Source organism: Podarcis cretensis (assembly GCF_951804945.1).
Source record: "Podarcis cretensis genome assembly, chromosome: 9".
NCBI lineage: Eukaryota > Metazoa > Chordata > Lepidosauria > Squamata > Lacertidae > Podarcis > Podarcis cretensis.
Window position 1 is genome coordinate 14,081,152 of NC_137178.1, and position 16,243 is coordinate 14,097,394.

The 16,243-nt window shown below is 46.1% G+C and overlaps 1 protein-coding gene across 1 annotated transcript; it reads right to left on the reverse strand.

The window, feature by feature from the left end:
* Positions 1–1,378: 1,378 nt before the first annotated feature.
* On the reverse strand, positions 1,379–16,015 carry LOC307224407 (placenta-specific gene 8 protein-like). Its single transcript, XM_079991273.1, has 5 exons — positions 15,829–16,015; positions 10,134–10,253; positions 5,449–5,573; positions 4,075–4,183; positions 1,379–1,613 (listed from the first exon to the last, which is right to left on the reverse strand). The coding sequence occupies exons 2-4, from the start codon at positions 10,240–10,242 to the stop codon at positions 4,079–4,081; spliced, it is 339 nt and encodes a 112-aa protein (XP_079847399.1). The 5' UTR covers positions 10,243–10,253; positions 15,829–16,015; the 3' UTR covers positions 1,379–1,613; positions 4,075–4,078.
* Between the last annotated feature and the right edge of the window lie 228 nt (positions 16,016–16,243).

Consider the following 16,243-nt stretch of genomic DNA (forward strand, 5'->3'; position numbering starts at 1 on the left):
TGTTCTCATCCTGAAGCAAAGTTCTTAACCCGAGGTACTCTTTCTGGGTTAGCGGAGTCTGTAACCTGAAGTGTCTGTAACTCAAGGTACCACTGTATAGTTTTCACTCAGGTCCATGTAAGTTAATTTAGGTGGGAAACCCTGGGCTGTTGTAGTGTTGACAGCTGGCTGCCTATAAAAGCAGGCCAGCTGAGCTGTTTGCTGTTCAGTTCAGTTCCAGCTTTATTGTTGTTGTTGTTGTTGTTGTTGTTTAGTCGTTTAGTCGTGTCCGACTCTTCGTGACCCCATGGACCAGAGCACGCCAGGCACTCCTGTTTTCCAGTGCCTCTCGCAGTTTGGTCAAACTCATGCTGGTAGCTTCGAGAACACTGTCCAACCATCTCGTCCTCTGTCGTCCCCTTCTCCTTGTGCCCTCCATCTTTCCCAACATCAGGGTCTTTTCCAGGGAGTCTTCTCTTCTCATGAGGTGGTCACAGTATTGGAGCCTCAGCTTCAGGATCTGTCCTTCCAGTGAGCACTCAGGGCTGATTTCCTTCACAATGGATAGGCTTGATCTTCTTGCAGTCCATGGGACTCTCAAGAGTCTCCTCCAGCACCATAATTCAAAAGCATCAATTCTTTGGCGATCAGCCTTAATTATGGTCCAGCTCTCACTTCCATACATCACTACTGGGAAAACCATAGCTTTAACTATACGGACCTTTGTTGGCAAGGTGATGTCTCTGCTTTTTAAGATGCTGTCTAGGTTTGTCATTGCTTTCAGTTCCAGCTTACTTATAAAGAACTACTTGGAGAAATCTCTGTGTCGTCTGCTATGTCCACCCACTACCTAATAAGAGTGACCAAAGCAATTTTGGTCCCCAAACCAGGCCTGAAGTCAGGTTGAAATGAGTTCCAATGGGCGTTAAAGTGTAAAGTTCTCAGGGCAATTAAAAGCATTCACAGCCTAAAGCACACTTCCTTGTAACTGAAAAGCCTTGTAACTGAAAAGCAGACACCTTGTGCCACACCCAAAAGAGATATTTTGTCAAGTAACTGGAGAAAGGCAGCTACCTACATTCTTGTTAGACCATGCAATTAGGCTGAAAGAAAATAAAAGCATAATAAATGATTGTGTCCTTGTTCTGGCTATTCGTACTATGTAGTAGAAGAGTAGCCCCATATTTTCCGCAACTCCATTTTTTCATTAATCTCTCAGTTAGCAAGAAAAGAAAATGTGTTTAGAATCATCAAATGGGAGATAAAAATCCCAGTGATTCTCATGGGTTGGGTGTAGGAATTTTGTTGCCTTTACTTTTGCAATGTTATTGAGAGTTCTGTCTTTCCTATAAGTAAATCCACTCATGCCCTACATCTTCATTCTAAGAAACATTGTGGATGACATACACAGCACAAGGCTCCTTTTTATTAATTCTTAAACAAATTTCCAGTAACAAAATTACCTAAATATTTATGTATTCTAAAAAGCTATATGCTTTTCCATAATCTTAGGTCCAAGGCATCATCTTTCAGAGATTAGAATATGGGCCAAGCAATGTTTGACTTGATTATGAAGGGTGATGGCAATGAGCAGAAAGGACTTCTGGACCCTCGCTTGTTGAATGTGTGCAAATCTGAAAGAGAAGGAAGAAAACACCAGTCACTCAGAGCAGAGCTGAGAGAAGACATTCCCACGCGTTTCATGGGCAACTATTTTGTTTTGTGGCAAACCACTCTGAGGACCCTGCGGCAGAAAAAACCACTATAAAAATATAAAGCCCTAAACGGCCTCAGTCCAGTATACCTGAAGAAGCGTCTCCACCCCCATCGTTCTGCCTGGACCCTGAGGTCCAGCTCCGAGGGCCTTCTGGCAGTTCCCTCACCGCGAGAAGTGAAGTTACAGGAAACCAGGCAGAGGGCCTTCTCGGTAGTGGCACCCGCCCTGTGGAACGCCCTCCTACCAGATGTGAAAGAGAAGAACAACTACCAGACTTTTAGAAGACATCTGAAGGCAGCCCTGTTTAGGGAAGCTTTTAATGTTTAACAATACTTTGTTGGAAGCCGCCCAGGGTGGCTGGGGAAACCCAGCCAGATGGGCAGGGTATAAATAATAAATTATTATTATTATTATAAACAAGCAACTGTTAGGGCCAAATGATACGCACTACTAGTAGCAGCAGCAGCAGCAGCTTTGGGTAATGGTTTTCATTGGGACCATGAAGTGGTGTTAAAGGCTTTTAAAAAGCCTCTGCCCTTCTTGTGGTCCCAATCCTGATCAGGCTTTCCTGCAGCTGCTTTTTAAAGTGATTTGCTTGGGGAAAGAGGCTAGGCTATGTAATGGCACTGGTAATGCCGCAGGTGGCGCTGTGGTCTAAACCACTGAGCCTCTTGGGCTTGCCGATCAGAATGTTGGCAGTTTGAATCGCTCAATGGTGGTTAGCTCCCGTTGCTCTGTCCCGGCTTCTGCCAACCTAGCAGTTTGAAACCACACCAGTGGAAGTAGATAAATAGGTACCACTGCAGTGGGAAGGTAAACGGCGTTCCCATGCACTTTGGTTTCCCTCACAATGTCCCGTTGCGCCTTGAAGCAGTTTAGTCATGGTGGCCACATGACCCGGAAAGCTGTCTCGCGTCTCCGCTCCTCCACATGCAGCTGCTGGGTGACCTTGGGCTAGTCACACTTCTTTGAAGTCTCTCAGCCCCACTCACCTCACAGAGTGTTTGTTGTGGGGGAGGAAGGGAAAGGAGAATGTTAGCCGCTTTGAGACTCCTTAGGGTAGTGATAAAGCGGGATATCAAATCCAAACTCTTCTTCTGTCTGCAGACAAACGCTGGCTCCCTCGGCCAGAAAGCGAGATGTGCGCCGCAACCCCATAGTTGCCTTTGACTGGACTTGACCGTCCAGGGGTCCTTTACCTTTACCTTTTTTACCTACTAACCATTCAAAGAAATTGCATCAAAATCAACACCATTTACATTCGCCATGCAGCTGTCCATAGGAGATGGGTCATGGGTGGAGGACAAGCTTGTTTGTAAGTGATTTGTGTATTGCAAGGAACCTGTGTACACCAGTCTTCCTTCTCAATGGCGTACTTGATGGCAGGGCTGTGGAACCTCAAGTCTAGGCCTCTCTGCCTGACACTTGGGACCCACCCCAGGCCATGCCCCTTCTCCAGTCCATTCCCGCACCCCAGGCCACAATCCAAGCAACCCTGCCTCTCTCCCACCTTGACTGTTTTTCCCTGGCTGGACTTTGTCTCTGAAGATTAATAACGAACCTTTCTTGCCTGGACAGAGGATAGAGAGAGGTGTCTTGAAATTAGACTACTGGGCAAAGGTAAGATTCGCATTCGCCACTCTAGCCACTTTTGCCTCTGACCAAGCCTGTTTTGATATTTTGCTTCTGGCCCAGCACACCTCTGGCATGTGAGTGTTGCCCAGAGGGGAAATAACCCCTGCACTCAAAAATGTCCCCCATTCCTCCTGTATAGTTAACATTTATAAGCAGATCAGTTAGTTACAGCATGGTGCTGACAACACCAAGGTTGCAGGTTTGATCCCCGTAAGGGACACCTTAATTGGGGAGGAGGACGAGGAGGTCCTCAGGGTCTTAGCCCAGAAATGGAAGCAAGAAGAAATCACGACAAAAGAAGAATGGCAGACAAAATGACTGGAAGGATTCGAAACCAGCGGGACCAGAGATTTGCAGAAGATTGGAAGAAATAGATGAACTATTTGAAGAGCAACTGTAATCAACAAATTACGCTAGTAGGACTACAAGAAGTTTTGTAAGGAGAAATCTATGAAATATTGCAAAATAGAGAATGAAGAGAGATCAGTTGTGAGATTTAAAGGCAATAATGAAAGTAAGAAATGTATGCTAAGTGATTAGATTGGAAAATTTTCAGATGTGATTGATGGAAGTCCAAAAATAATTGTATAAGATGTAAAAGTATGTTTAATTATTTGAAAATGGTATGTTAAAAAACTAATAACAAATTTATCTACCAAAAAATAATAATAGGAGGTCCTCAGCGTCCCTTCCAACTCTATAATTCTATGATTCTATGATTTAACACTGTAAATGAAACCAACCTTCTTAGAAGATCCCCATGTCTTTTCTTTTGTTGATGTCCCTCTTGAGTTGGCAAAGGGCACAATGAGGGCAGAACCACATAGCACAGAAGTCCCCCAGGAGAGATCCCTGTTGAGTAGAAGAGCATTTTCAGGTGCCATTATTGTTGTGGGAAGAGAAACGATACACACAGCAGAAGAAAACTCGCAAGGGGACTTAGGGTTAACCACCCATTAACAGGGGAGGGTGCAACCAATACAGTGGAGTAATCATATTATAATAATAATTTATTATTTATACCCCACCCAACTGGCTAGGTTTCACCAACCACTCTGGGCAGCTTCCAACAAAAGATTAAAAATACATTAAAACATCAGTCATTAAAAACTTCCCTAAACCTTGGTTCTCAAACTTAATCCGTTCCAGAAATCAGTTCAACTCCTGAAACCATTTGAAAACCAAGGCGCAGCTTCCAATTGGCTTCAGGAGCTTCCTGCACTCAAGCAAAAGCTGCGTCGGACATTCGGCTTCCAAAAAATGTTCAAAAACCAGAACACTTACCTGCGGGTTTCCAGCATTCGGGAGCCGATTCGTTCGTCAACTAAGCCATTCAAGAACCAAGGTTCCACTGTACATACATTTGCACGTAACTCATTACTGCAAAAACAACACACCCCTCTTTCTTCACTTTTTAAGTGCCCCCCACTCGCTTTTTTAAAGAACGGATTTTTCCACCATGAAAATGTGGTGGCACCAGTCCTCCTTGCATTCCCCTTCATTGCCCCACGATGCATCTGAGCAAGGCCATGGCCTCATGGCATGATCTCCTTCCAGGTGTTGCTGTGGTGATGGGAAACAGAGCTGCTCCCAAGGAACCCTCTGTCCCACAAAATAATGAATCTGGAAGGACCTTGTGTCAGGGCATCCTCAGATGCATTTTATGTCACACTGGCTCAGAGGAGAGCAGAATCACTGCTGCCACTTTTTCAGGGTGAAAGGACCTCAGGTCAGTGAAGTAAAACACCTGCTTTGCATGCAGAAGATTCAATCCTCAGCATCTCCAGGTAGGACTGGGGAAGATTCCCTACCTGAAACCCTGGGAGGGCCACTGTAGATGACACTGAGCCAGATGGCCCCATGGTCTAATTCAGGCACCCCCAAACTCGGCCCTCCAGCTGTTTTGGAACTACAGTTCCCATCATCCCTGACCACTGGTCCTGTTAGCTAGGGATGGTGGGAGTTGTCGTCCCAAAACTGCTGGAGGGCCGAGTTTGGGAGTGACTGGTCTAATCCAAGCACGTCCAACTTCCATTAGGTTGCGATCCACCATCCAGTATCCAAGCTGAGAGTTCCTCTTCCGTACGTGTGCACAGGATTCAAGTTCACACACTTACCGGGATCCCATATTTTGTCCGGTAGACGGACCTCATTGCCATGCTTGAGCCACAGAGGCAGCATTCATCCATAGCCGATGCTATCTGGCATCCCAAAATAAGGGGGCAAAACAGCCCACAGAGGCCTGGATAGAGACAGAACAGACATGAAATGCCTCTCTAGGAGATCACTTGGGAGAGTGGAAGCAAGGCGAAGGTTAGCCACAACCAGAGTAATGGATAAGCCTTATGAAGCATCACAGGTTCTAGCAAAAGTTCTTAGAGGGCCTGCCCTTTGTGAACATTTGTCTATATTGCCTTACAGAACTACAGTTCTTAGAGTGGTATAACAATCCATCTTCTCAGGGAATTATGGGAACTGTCCAGGGCTGGATTTACGTTTGATGAGGCCCTAAGCTACTGAAGGTAATGGGGCCCTTTATATGTCCAGCTGCCCTTTGTCAACAACAAATTGTCACTGTTTTTTGTGTTGAATATATGCTATATGGTAATTTAAGTACCTAATAGGTATCTAAAACCAATTGCGCATGTTGCCATGCAACCAGTCCATGCAGAATGTAGGCACCCTATATATAGAAATGAGCAAACCAGTGATATTTTAGGGAGCAAGCTAGCAGGCAGGGCCCATTACTTACATCACAGGAGCCTACACAACACAATACACTGTTGCTGTATGTAGGTTTTATTTTACTTATTTTTTATCTTCTATTTTGGAAATGTACATCCAGTTTTTTCCCCTTTAATTTTTTTGGGGGCCCCAAGAGAGTGGGGCCCTAAGCTATAGCTTGTTTAGCTTATACAGTACGTAAATCCGGCACTGGAACTGTCGCTCTCTGAGGGGAACAGGGAACCCCTAACAACTCTCAGCACCCTGAACAAACTACAGTCCCCAGGATTCTCTGCAGGAAGCCGTGGCTGTTTGAAGTGGTATGATCCTGCTTTCAATGTACAGTGCAGATGGGGCCTAAGCGATAGCAAGGGTTTCAAGTTTTATTATTGTCTGTGACAGATTAGCATGGAGAATTTGAGAGAGTGGCAGAAATAATCAAGCAGAGGATAGGTACTTCTTTCCTTTTCTTTGATGGAGTTCCTGTCTTTTTCAGGGCTGCACTCCCACCGGGGAAACTTTCTGTGGGTCACATGATAGCGGTGGGCGGGGCCGAGGGTAAAAGTGGGTGGAGCACTGGATGTAAATTTTAACTATGGTATAGTAGGTTATGTTCTCCACACAACTCTCTATCCTCCGTCCAGGGAATCAGAGTCGAGGACACATTTTAGTCAGATAAGGGTGTTCCACGAGGGTGTGGAGCAAGGCCAGCAAGGGATGTGATCTGGGGAGGGTGTGTACCCTGGGGAGAGTCCCAAGGGGCAGAGAGAGAGGCTGCATTTTCCCCCTGGGCCTGAGATCCCCCATTCCAGTGTAGATTGGGGAGGTCTAGTCCTGATTTGCCCATCTGATGTGAAGCCCGTCTGCAAAACTGCAGCAACGCAGAGATAATTTATTACAGACGGAGACCAGCTTATAAAACACACTTGGGGATACAATCCCAGAAGGAAAACAAACATTTAAAACAATGTGCAACAATAAATTTAAAATTTATAAATGCGATAAGCTTATAGACACTTAAAACTATAAGATAAGTTACCACAGAGAGATGACCCAGAGTCACCCATGGAAGCGAGTTTGGGGGTTTTCTTAAGGAACTAGTTTGGGTCGGGGGATGGTCTGCGCCTACAGATCTGTACACAGAATCTGGCAACCATCTGGGCCGTCTTATGATCTTTGCTTGACAGGAAAAGGTCAAATTTTTGCTTTTCCGGGAGGTCAGCGAGCCTCACCAGCAGGGGATCAGTGATCTCACTACGTGCCTCTTCATAAAAGGGACATCTAAAGAACAAGTGCGTGGGCTTCCTATATCCCCCAATGAACAGGCACAAAGTCTCTGAGCATATGGGACTTTTTAAAAGGATCCTTCCAGAACCAGATCAGGTCAGATCAGGTCAGATCACTTCCTGGTGCAACTGGACTTCTCTGCGACCCTTCCCCTCTGCAGGGAGGTGGGACCGATTCGGATGGTCCGCCCCCGCCACTTAATGGATCCAATTGGCTTCCAGAGAGTGTTGGGGGATGTTTTATCCCAAGTTGATGGCCTTTCAGCTGATTCCCTGGTGGCACGCTGGAATGTGGAGTTAACCAGGGCTATTGACTGTTTGGCTCCGAAGCGCCCTCTCAGATTGCATGGAGCCCGGACAGCCCCGTGGTTCTCCCCGGAGCTGAGGGTGATGAAGCAATCGTTGAGACGGCTAGAGCGCCAGTGGCGGAAAACTCATTCTGCATCAGACCGGACACGGGCTAGAGCTCAACGTCGAGCCTACCAAGTGGCAATGGCGACAGCGAAGAGGGCCTTCTTCACCGCCTCCATTGCATCTGCAGAAAACAGCAGCAGGAGACTTTTTCAGGTGGTTCGCAATCTATCGGAACCACCTGCACCACCGGGGCCTGGTAGGGACCCCAAGATCTCCTGCAATGCTTTTGCAAAGTTTTTTTGCAGATAAAGTCGCTCAAATTCAGAAGGAGGTAGACTCCACCGTGGGAGCAGGGCCAGGGCGGGAGAGTGCTAGAGTTCTGTCTAGTCCTGTTACATGGGATCAATTCCAATCTGTTACCTCTGAGGATGTGGACAGGCTGCTTGGATAAGTGAAACCGACCACCTGTCTCCTTGATCCTTGCCCATCATGGCTGATAAAAGCGAGCCGGGAAGGGCTGGGCGATGGGCTCTGCGGGGTGGTGAATGATTCCCTCTGTGAGGGAGCCTTCCCAGACCCGCCGAAAGAGGCAGTCATTAAACCGCTTCTTAAAAAAACATCTTTAGACCCAGCCAATTTGGCTAACTATCGCCCAGTCTCAAATTTACCATTCTTGGGCAAGGTGATTGAGCGGGTGGTTGCCAAACAACTCCAAGCACGCCTGGAGGATGCGGACCATTTGGATCCCTTCCAGTCAGGATTCAGGCCTCACCATGAGACTGAAAATGCCTTGGTCGCGCTGGTTGATGATCTCCGGCGGGCTAGGGACAAAGGTGAGAGCTGTTTCCTAGTTCTGCTGGATCTCTCAGCGGCCTTTGACACCATCGACCATAACATCCTTCTGGACCGTCTAGAGGGGCTGGGAGCTGGGGGCACTGTTATACGGTGGTTCCGCTCCTTTCTCCTGGGCCGTGTCCAGAAAGTGGTGGTGGGGGATGAGTGTTCAGACCCCTGGGCCCTCACTTGTGGGGTGCCTCAGGGTTCCGTCCTCTCCCCCATGCTTTTTAATATCTATATGAAGCCGCTGGGAGAGATCATCAGGGGGTTTGGGCTGGGTATTCATCAGTATGCAGATGACACCCAGCTCTACCTCTCCTTTAAATCAGAACCAGTGAAGGCGGTGAAGGTCCTGTGTGAGTGCCTGGAGGCTGTTGGAGGATGGATGGCAGCTAACAGATTGAGGTTGAATCCTGACAAGACAGAAGTACTGTTTTTGGGGGACAGGGGGCGGGCGGGTGTGGGGGATTCCCTGGTCCTGAATGGGGTAACTGTGCCCCTGAAGGACCAGGTGCGTAGCCTGGGAGTCATTTTGGACTCACAGCTGTCCATGGAGGCACAGGTTAATTCTGTGTCCTGTCCAGGGCAGCTGTCTACCAGCTCCACCTGGTACGCAGGCTAAGACCCTACCTGCCCACGGACTGTCTTGCCAGAGTGGTGCATGCTCTAGTTATCTCCCGCTTGGACTACTGCAACGTGCTCTACTTGGGGCTACCTTTGAAGGTGACCCAGAAACTGCAATTAATCCAGAATGCGGCAGCTAGACTGGTGACTGGGAGTGGCCGCCGGGACAACATAACACCGGTTCTGAGAGATCTGCATTGGCTCCCAGTACGTTTCCAAGCACAATTCAAAGTGTTGGTGCTGACTTTAAAGCCCTAAACGGCCTCGGTCCTGTATACCTGAAGGAGCGTCTCTACCCCCATCGTTCAGCCTGGACACTGAGATCTAGCGCCGAGGGCCTTCTGGTGGTTCCCTCATTGCGAGAAGTAAGGTTACAGGGAACCAGGCAGAGGGCCTTCTCGGTAGTGGCGCCTGCCCTGTGGAACGCCCTCCCAGAAGATGTCAAAGCAATAAACAACTATTTTACTTTTAAAAGACAACTGAAAACTTTAGGGAAGTTTTTAATGTCTGATGCTGTACTGTTTTTAATATTCAGTTGGAAGCCGCCCATAGTGGCTGGGGAAACCCAGCCAGATGGGCGGGGTATAAATAATAAATTATTATTATTATTATTATTATTATTATTATTATTATTTAACCAGCAAGGGCAGAGGTGAGCTTCTGGCGAGTGTAAAAGCCCTTCTTGCAACAGCAACACAGTGTCTTCATTGGAGGAGAACTGCAGATGGCTAGAGTTGTTTGACAGCAATCAAAGTACAAAGGACAATAAGAATAGCACAACATCTGTGTGGAGTGCATATTTATTCTGCCATGCCCGACCCGGCGAGCCTTTCCCTTGGTAAACAGCCAGAAATGGCAGGAAAGAGTTACTGTTCTCATTGTAAGAAGCTTGTGGCCTGGAAAGGCATTCTGTCCGGCACAAAACTCAATGAGGCATCATTGCCACAGCCACATCTTTGACCCCCCCACCCACTTACACACTCCGCAGTCACCGCAACAGTCCATTAAGTCCGTCTGCCATTGAGGGCTTTGATGCTGGGCAAGCACAACCTGCGGCTGGTTCATGATCACCGCCTGAGTGTTCATTGCAACGACGGCTGAGAAAAGAAAGAGGACCAAAAAAACAATTGTTAAATGCAATCAACCATCATCCTGATTTTTAATAATAATACCAGTAATAATAATAATAATAATAAATTTATTTGATATTACAAGTGTCCAGTTATAACAATACAAATTACATATCCATATTTAGAGATTTCTCTGAATCTCCAGACTTCCATCCCCTCCATAGGTCCTATTGTCAACCTTTTTGACTGTGTGTTGTTGTTGTTGTTTAGTCGTTTAGTCATGTCCAACTCTTCGTGACCCCATGGACCAGAGCACACCAGGCACTCCTGTCTTCCACTGCCTCCCGCAGTTTGGTCAGGCTCATGTTTGTAGTTTCGACTGTATTATTTCATAATCCATATTTTGTATCTCTCCACATTGTTCATAATATTTGCTACATTACAAGTGTTATTTTCGTTGTTGTTTTGTCGTTTAGTCGTGTCCAACTCTTCGTGATCCCATGGACCAGAACACGCCAGGCACTCCTGTCTTCCACTGCCTCCCGCAGTTTAGTCAAACTCATGCTGGTAGCTTTGAGAACACTGTCCAACCATCTCATACTCTGTCGTCCCCTTCTCCTTGTGCCCTCAATCTTTCCCAACATCAGGGTCTTTTCCAGGGAGTCTTCTCTTCTCATGAGGTGGCCAAAGTATTGGAGTCTCAGCTTCACTATCTGTCCTTCCAGTAGGGCACTCAGGGCTGATTTCCTTCAGAATGGAGAGGTTTGATCTTCTTGCCGTCCATGGGACTCTCAAGAGTCTCCTCCAGCACCATAATTCAAAAGCATCAATTCTTCGGTGATCAGCCTTCTTTATGGTCCAGTCCTGCTAATGTTTCCATCTGCTTACAATGGTCTCCTAAATAAATAATAATTTCCCCCCATTCTTTATTGGCTGCTCCTGCAGGCCAATCAGGTTGCTGATTCACTTCATCCAGGAGCCAGATTGGCTGCACCTGCAGGCCAATCAGGTCGCTGATTCACTTCCACCTGGAGCTGGATTGGGTGGCTCCTGCGGACCAATCAGACTGCTGAATTCTGGATCCTATTGGTCTAGGATTCAGCTCAGTACACAACACTGAGCTATATCTAAGTATTCTCCTTTTGGTGCCAGGTTAAGCTATGCCATTTTGCTTGGACAATTTAAGATAATGAGTGATTTGTCAGATTTTGGCTGGCCCACATGCATCTGAGACTATATAAGTGTGTATACAGGTGCATTGTTAATAAATGAGCAACTAAAAAAAGTTTGTTTAGGTTTTCTGTTTTCTTTTCCCAAGCAGAGATAATGTGTAAGCAAGTGTCTGCTCCCTGAAAAAAAAGGTCAACAACTCTGGGAAACCTTTCCTAAAAAGGGTTGCCCCCTTTAAAAAGGTCAACAACTCTGGGAAATGGGGAGAGGGGCACCAGAGAGATCTTTGCACCACAGCGGCAGATATGCTTAAGAGGGCCCTGAGGGCAGTATACAAAACTAGTTACCATATTTTTCCGTGTATAAGACGCCCCCATGTATAAGACGCCCCCTACTTTTGAGGGCTCCAATTTAAGAAAATGGGGGGGAGGATTGCCCCTGGGTACAAGAGCCCCCCCCCCCGGATTTCTAACCTTATTTTACAGGGGGGAAATCTAGTCTTATACATGGAAAAGTATGGTAGTTAGTTAGTTAGTTAATTAACAATAGTGTGAATGGGCGTAAAAAAATCAAGTGCTGAGAATTTATGAAACAGACAGATGTATGAAACAGTCCTTAAGGATGTGTCAGCTAAAACAACAGCTAGGGGATGTTAAGAATTAGTTTGGCGCACGTATGGCCCAGCATTAGTGATGTATGGAAGTGAGAGCTAGACCATAAAGAAGGCTGATCGCCGAAGAATTGATGCTTTTGAATTATGGTGCTGGAGGAGACTCTTGAGAGTCCCAAGGACTGCAGGAAGATCAAACCTCTCCATTCTGAAGGAAATCAGCCCTGAGTGCTCACTGGAAGGACAGATTGTGAAGCTGAGGCTCCAGTACTTTGGCCACCTCATGAGAAGAGAAGACTCCCTGGAGAAGACCCTGATGTTGGGAAAGATGGAGGGCACAAGGAGAAGGGGGCGACAGAGGACGAGATGGTTGGATAGTGTTTTCGAGGTTACCAGCATGAGTCTGACCAAGCTGCGGGGGGCAGTGGAGGACAGGAGTGCCTGGCATTCTCTGGTCCATGGGGTCACGAAGAGTCGGACACGACTAAACGACTAAACAAACAAAAACATGGCCCAGCATACATGTGTGATGTCACATGGCGGGAGGAAGGGCCCTGGCCCTTTCCATGGACATTTGGGGGCTTTGGCTCCCCCCCCCCCAGTTCCCCAAAGGCACCCCCTGGTCTGGTGAATCAGGTCTTAATGCAGGACGGACAAAATCCTCACACTTTCTTAGGATAATGTGATCAAAAGGACTGACAGTTCAAAGAGGAGGGGGAACAAATAAAAGATTGAGATTTGAAACGGATAAGGAGAAACCACAGGTGGGAAAAGAAATTAGGAAAATAAACGGTTGCAGAGGCAATGCAGCTGTGGAAGACAGACTGAACTCTCTCCATGGTTTTGAATGAAAGAAAGAGGTAGGCAAAATGAATGAGGCAATTCGCACGCCCAGAGAAGAGGCTGGGCGAAGGAGATTTCAAAAGAAGGGAAATAATAGCCTGCTTTCAGCTTGAAGGCAGGGGTGAGGGTGGGGGACCCAGGAGCTAAACTGAAAATGTGAAGAACCATAGAAAAGAAAATGGCAATGAAGAAACAAGACGAAATAAGCACGTTTCAGCAGACAGCAGGACTCCTGCATGTTTCATAGCTGTGCCCCAAAGGCTAATTTTGGCAGGTGGAGCTGGTAATACAATGGTGGAAATGGTTTCCCCATGCCCAAAAATTCCCACTAGGAAAGTGGACGGCCTCGGTCCAGTATATCTAAAGGAGCGTCTCCACCCAACATCGTTCTACCCAGACACTGAGGTCCAGCTCCGAGGGCCTTCTGGCGGTTCCCTCTCTGCGAGAAGCCAAGTTACAGGGAACCAGGCAGAGGGCCTTATCGGTAGTGGCACCCGCCCTGTGGAACGCCCTCCCGTCAGATGTCAAAGAGAAAAACAACTACCAGACTTTTAGAAGACATCTGAAGGCAGCCCTGTTTAGGGAAGCTTTTAATGTTTAATAGATTATTGCATTTTAATATTCTGTTGGAAGCCGCCCAGAGTGGCTGGGGAAACCCAGCCAAATGGGTGGGGTATGAATAATAAATTTTTATTATTACAGTGGTACCTCGGGTTAAGTACTTAATTCGTTCCGGAAGTCCGTTCTTAACCTGAAACTGTTCTTAACCTGAAGCACCACTTTAGCTAATGGGGCCTGCTGCTGCTGCTGCGCCCCCGGAGCACGATTTCTGTTCTCATCTTGAAGCAAAGTTCTTAACCTGAAGCACTATTTCTGGGTTAGCGGAGTCTGTAACCTGAAGCATATGTAACCTGAAGCATATGTAACCTGAGGTAACACTGTATTATTGAAAGGTCAAAGGATGACTGATTTGTATTTCATTCAGCCAGCTTCATAGCAGCCTAGCGAGTTTGGAAAACAGTGGTCTATGGAGAATAATATCAACATTTAAAAACAGCAGTGTCTCCCTTTCTTACAACCATGGAGAAAAGTTTAAGAAGAAGGGGGGAAAGCCTGCAAAAAAGTCTGTTGCTTTCTCAGTGTTGTTGCACTATTGCCATCTGGAGGGGCCCTCTTGAACTGAGAATTATAAAATCATAGAACTGCAGAGTTGGAAGGGAGCACAGTGGTCATCTAGTCCAACCCCTGCATTGCAAGAACCTTTTGCCCAAAGTGGGACTTGAACGCACAACTCTGAGATGAAGAGTCTCATGCTCTACTGACTGTGCTACCCCAACTCACTTTATTCAACACAATATAAGCAGGACAACATCCCCCCCCACAACAAAATATTTGTTGTAAACAAAGTTACAGGATTTCAGCAGAAACTACCGGGCCTGCATATATTGGAAACTAAGCAGCCCAAAACCTTTGCTGAAGCAAACAGCATTGAAAACGAGATCATGTATTATAAGGCTGCCATATTTCTACAAGTTGGTGAGCTTTTTTTAGGCAATCGACCTCAGAGTAGTTGAGCTTTCTTGGGAAATTGCCTCCCTGCTCAGGACGTATGGCAGCCCTAATGTATTATGACTCGGATACCATTCTGAGCACAAATCATCATGCTTGCTCAATAGAAAGGACATCTCAAGTAACCCCCTCATGTACACAGGGGTACCTCTGCCTCAATAAATATTATGCCACCCCTCCCTGCAAAGTATATAGTGGTACCTCGGGTAAAGTACGTAATTCATTCCTGAGGTCCGTTCTTAACCTGAAACTGTTCTTAACCTGAAGCACCACTTTGGCTAATGGGGCCTCCTGCTGCCGCTGCGCTGCCGGAGCCCGATTTCTGTTCTTATCCTGAAGCAAAGTTCTTAACCTGAAGCACTATTTCTGGGTTAGCGGAGTGTGTAACCTGAAGCGTATGTAACCTGAAGCATATGTAACCCGAGGTACCACTGTATACACAAAGTATCAAATGTGGTGACAGTAATGATAATACAACAAAACAACACCACCACAAACTGGCTTATAAGTATAAAACCAAATTTACTAGAATAATAGCTAGTAAAAGTCTGGAGATACAGTAAAAATGGTGGCTTTGTCTTGCACATGGCACCTTAGTATGTTTGCTGTTTGAACGGTTACAAGCCTATCTCTATTCTAGCTATTATTCTAGTAAATTTGGTTTACTCCCTGCAGACATATTCTGTCAGATGTCAGTCACAATGAAGTCCCACTAAAATGTGAGGGGCAGAATAGGTGTGACTTCAGCCCAGTGGGATCGGCAAGCCAGTCTTATCCACACCATTGCCTACTTTGTCAGCTCTCCTTTCCACAATTCTGAGGTCTCTCACAACCCCTTCCAAATTTACCAAACACCCCACTGCTGCAACTTGAATATATTAGGAAAACCAGGCAAAGGTATAATTCAAATTTGCTTATCTTGTAAAACAAATTGGAGTGCTTTGAGAAGGTAGTCTAATACCATAAACGAGTTGTTGAGATATTGCAGAGTTGAAGCTGGCACCAAGTTGGATTTTTTAAAAAACAAGAACAACATTGGGTTTCCCCTGAAAATGGTAAGTTCTGGTTCCATGCAGGGGAAACACAGGCATTTGATGATGACAGACACCCATTCCATAATAAATACCCGTCTGGAAGCACACTTGGGACAGCCAATTTGGGACTTTCTGTTAATAAAATTAACCTGTATACAGTAGGTATATGTCTAAACAGAATTGATTAGAAGCTCTGCTTTTGCTTTCCAAAATTTTATGTTTGTCTTCCAGTAATTTTATTTTTCTCCATTGCTTTTATCTTGCCTTCCCTGGAGATAAGAACATTTCCAAGTCAACTCTTAAAGAACTTCTAAACAATTGGACAAAATAACCCTGTAGCATTCAAAGAGAGATAATGTTGCCCCATGCCACCTACCTGGTGCTTAGAAGGAGACAGGGAACCCTCTTCGCTGAAGTCAAGTGTAACTGCAGAGTTATTCTGCTGTGGCAGGGAACTTTTTCAGCTTCCCAAGATCGTCACTGGCTGTTTCCCTACAAGGAAGTGGTGGTCAAAATCATCCAAGCTGATAACTGCTCCTTCTGGACTTAGTCAGTAAGCAGTTTTGCAAGAACATAAAACAGGTCTTTGGGTAATAAAGGAATGGCAAGATTGTACATACAATCGAAACGTTATTCAAAAGTTTTTTTAAAGCACTAATAGATTTATGTCTTTTGTATAAACAGGAAGTAGGTGTGTATTGTGTGGAGAAGGTCTCATTCAGAAAGTCCTGGTTCTTTGAGATTTTATTTTGAACTAGGGTTCCACCCTAATGGGACGCAGGTGGCGCTGT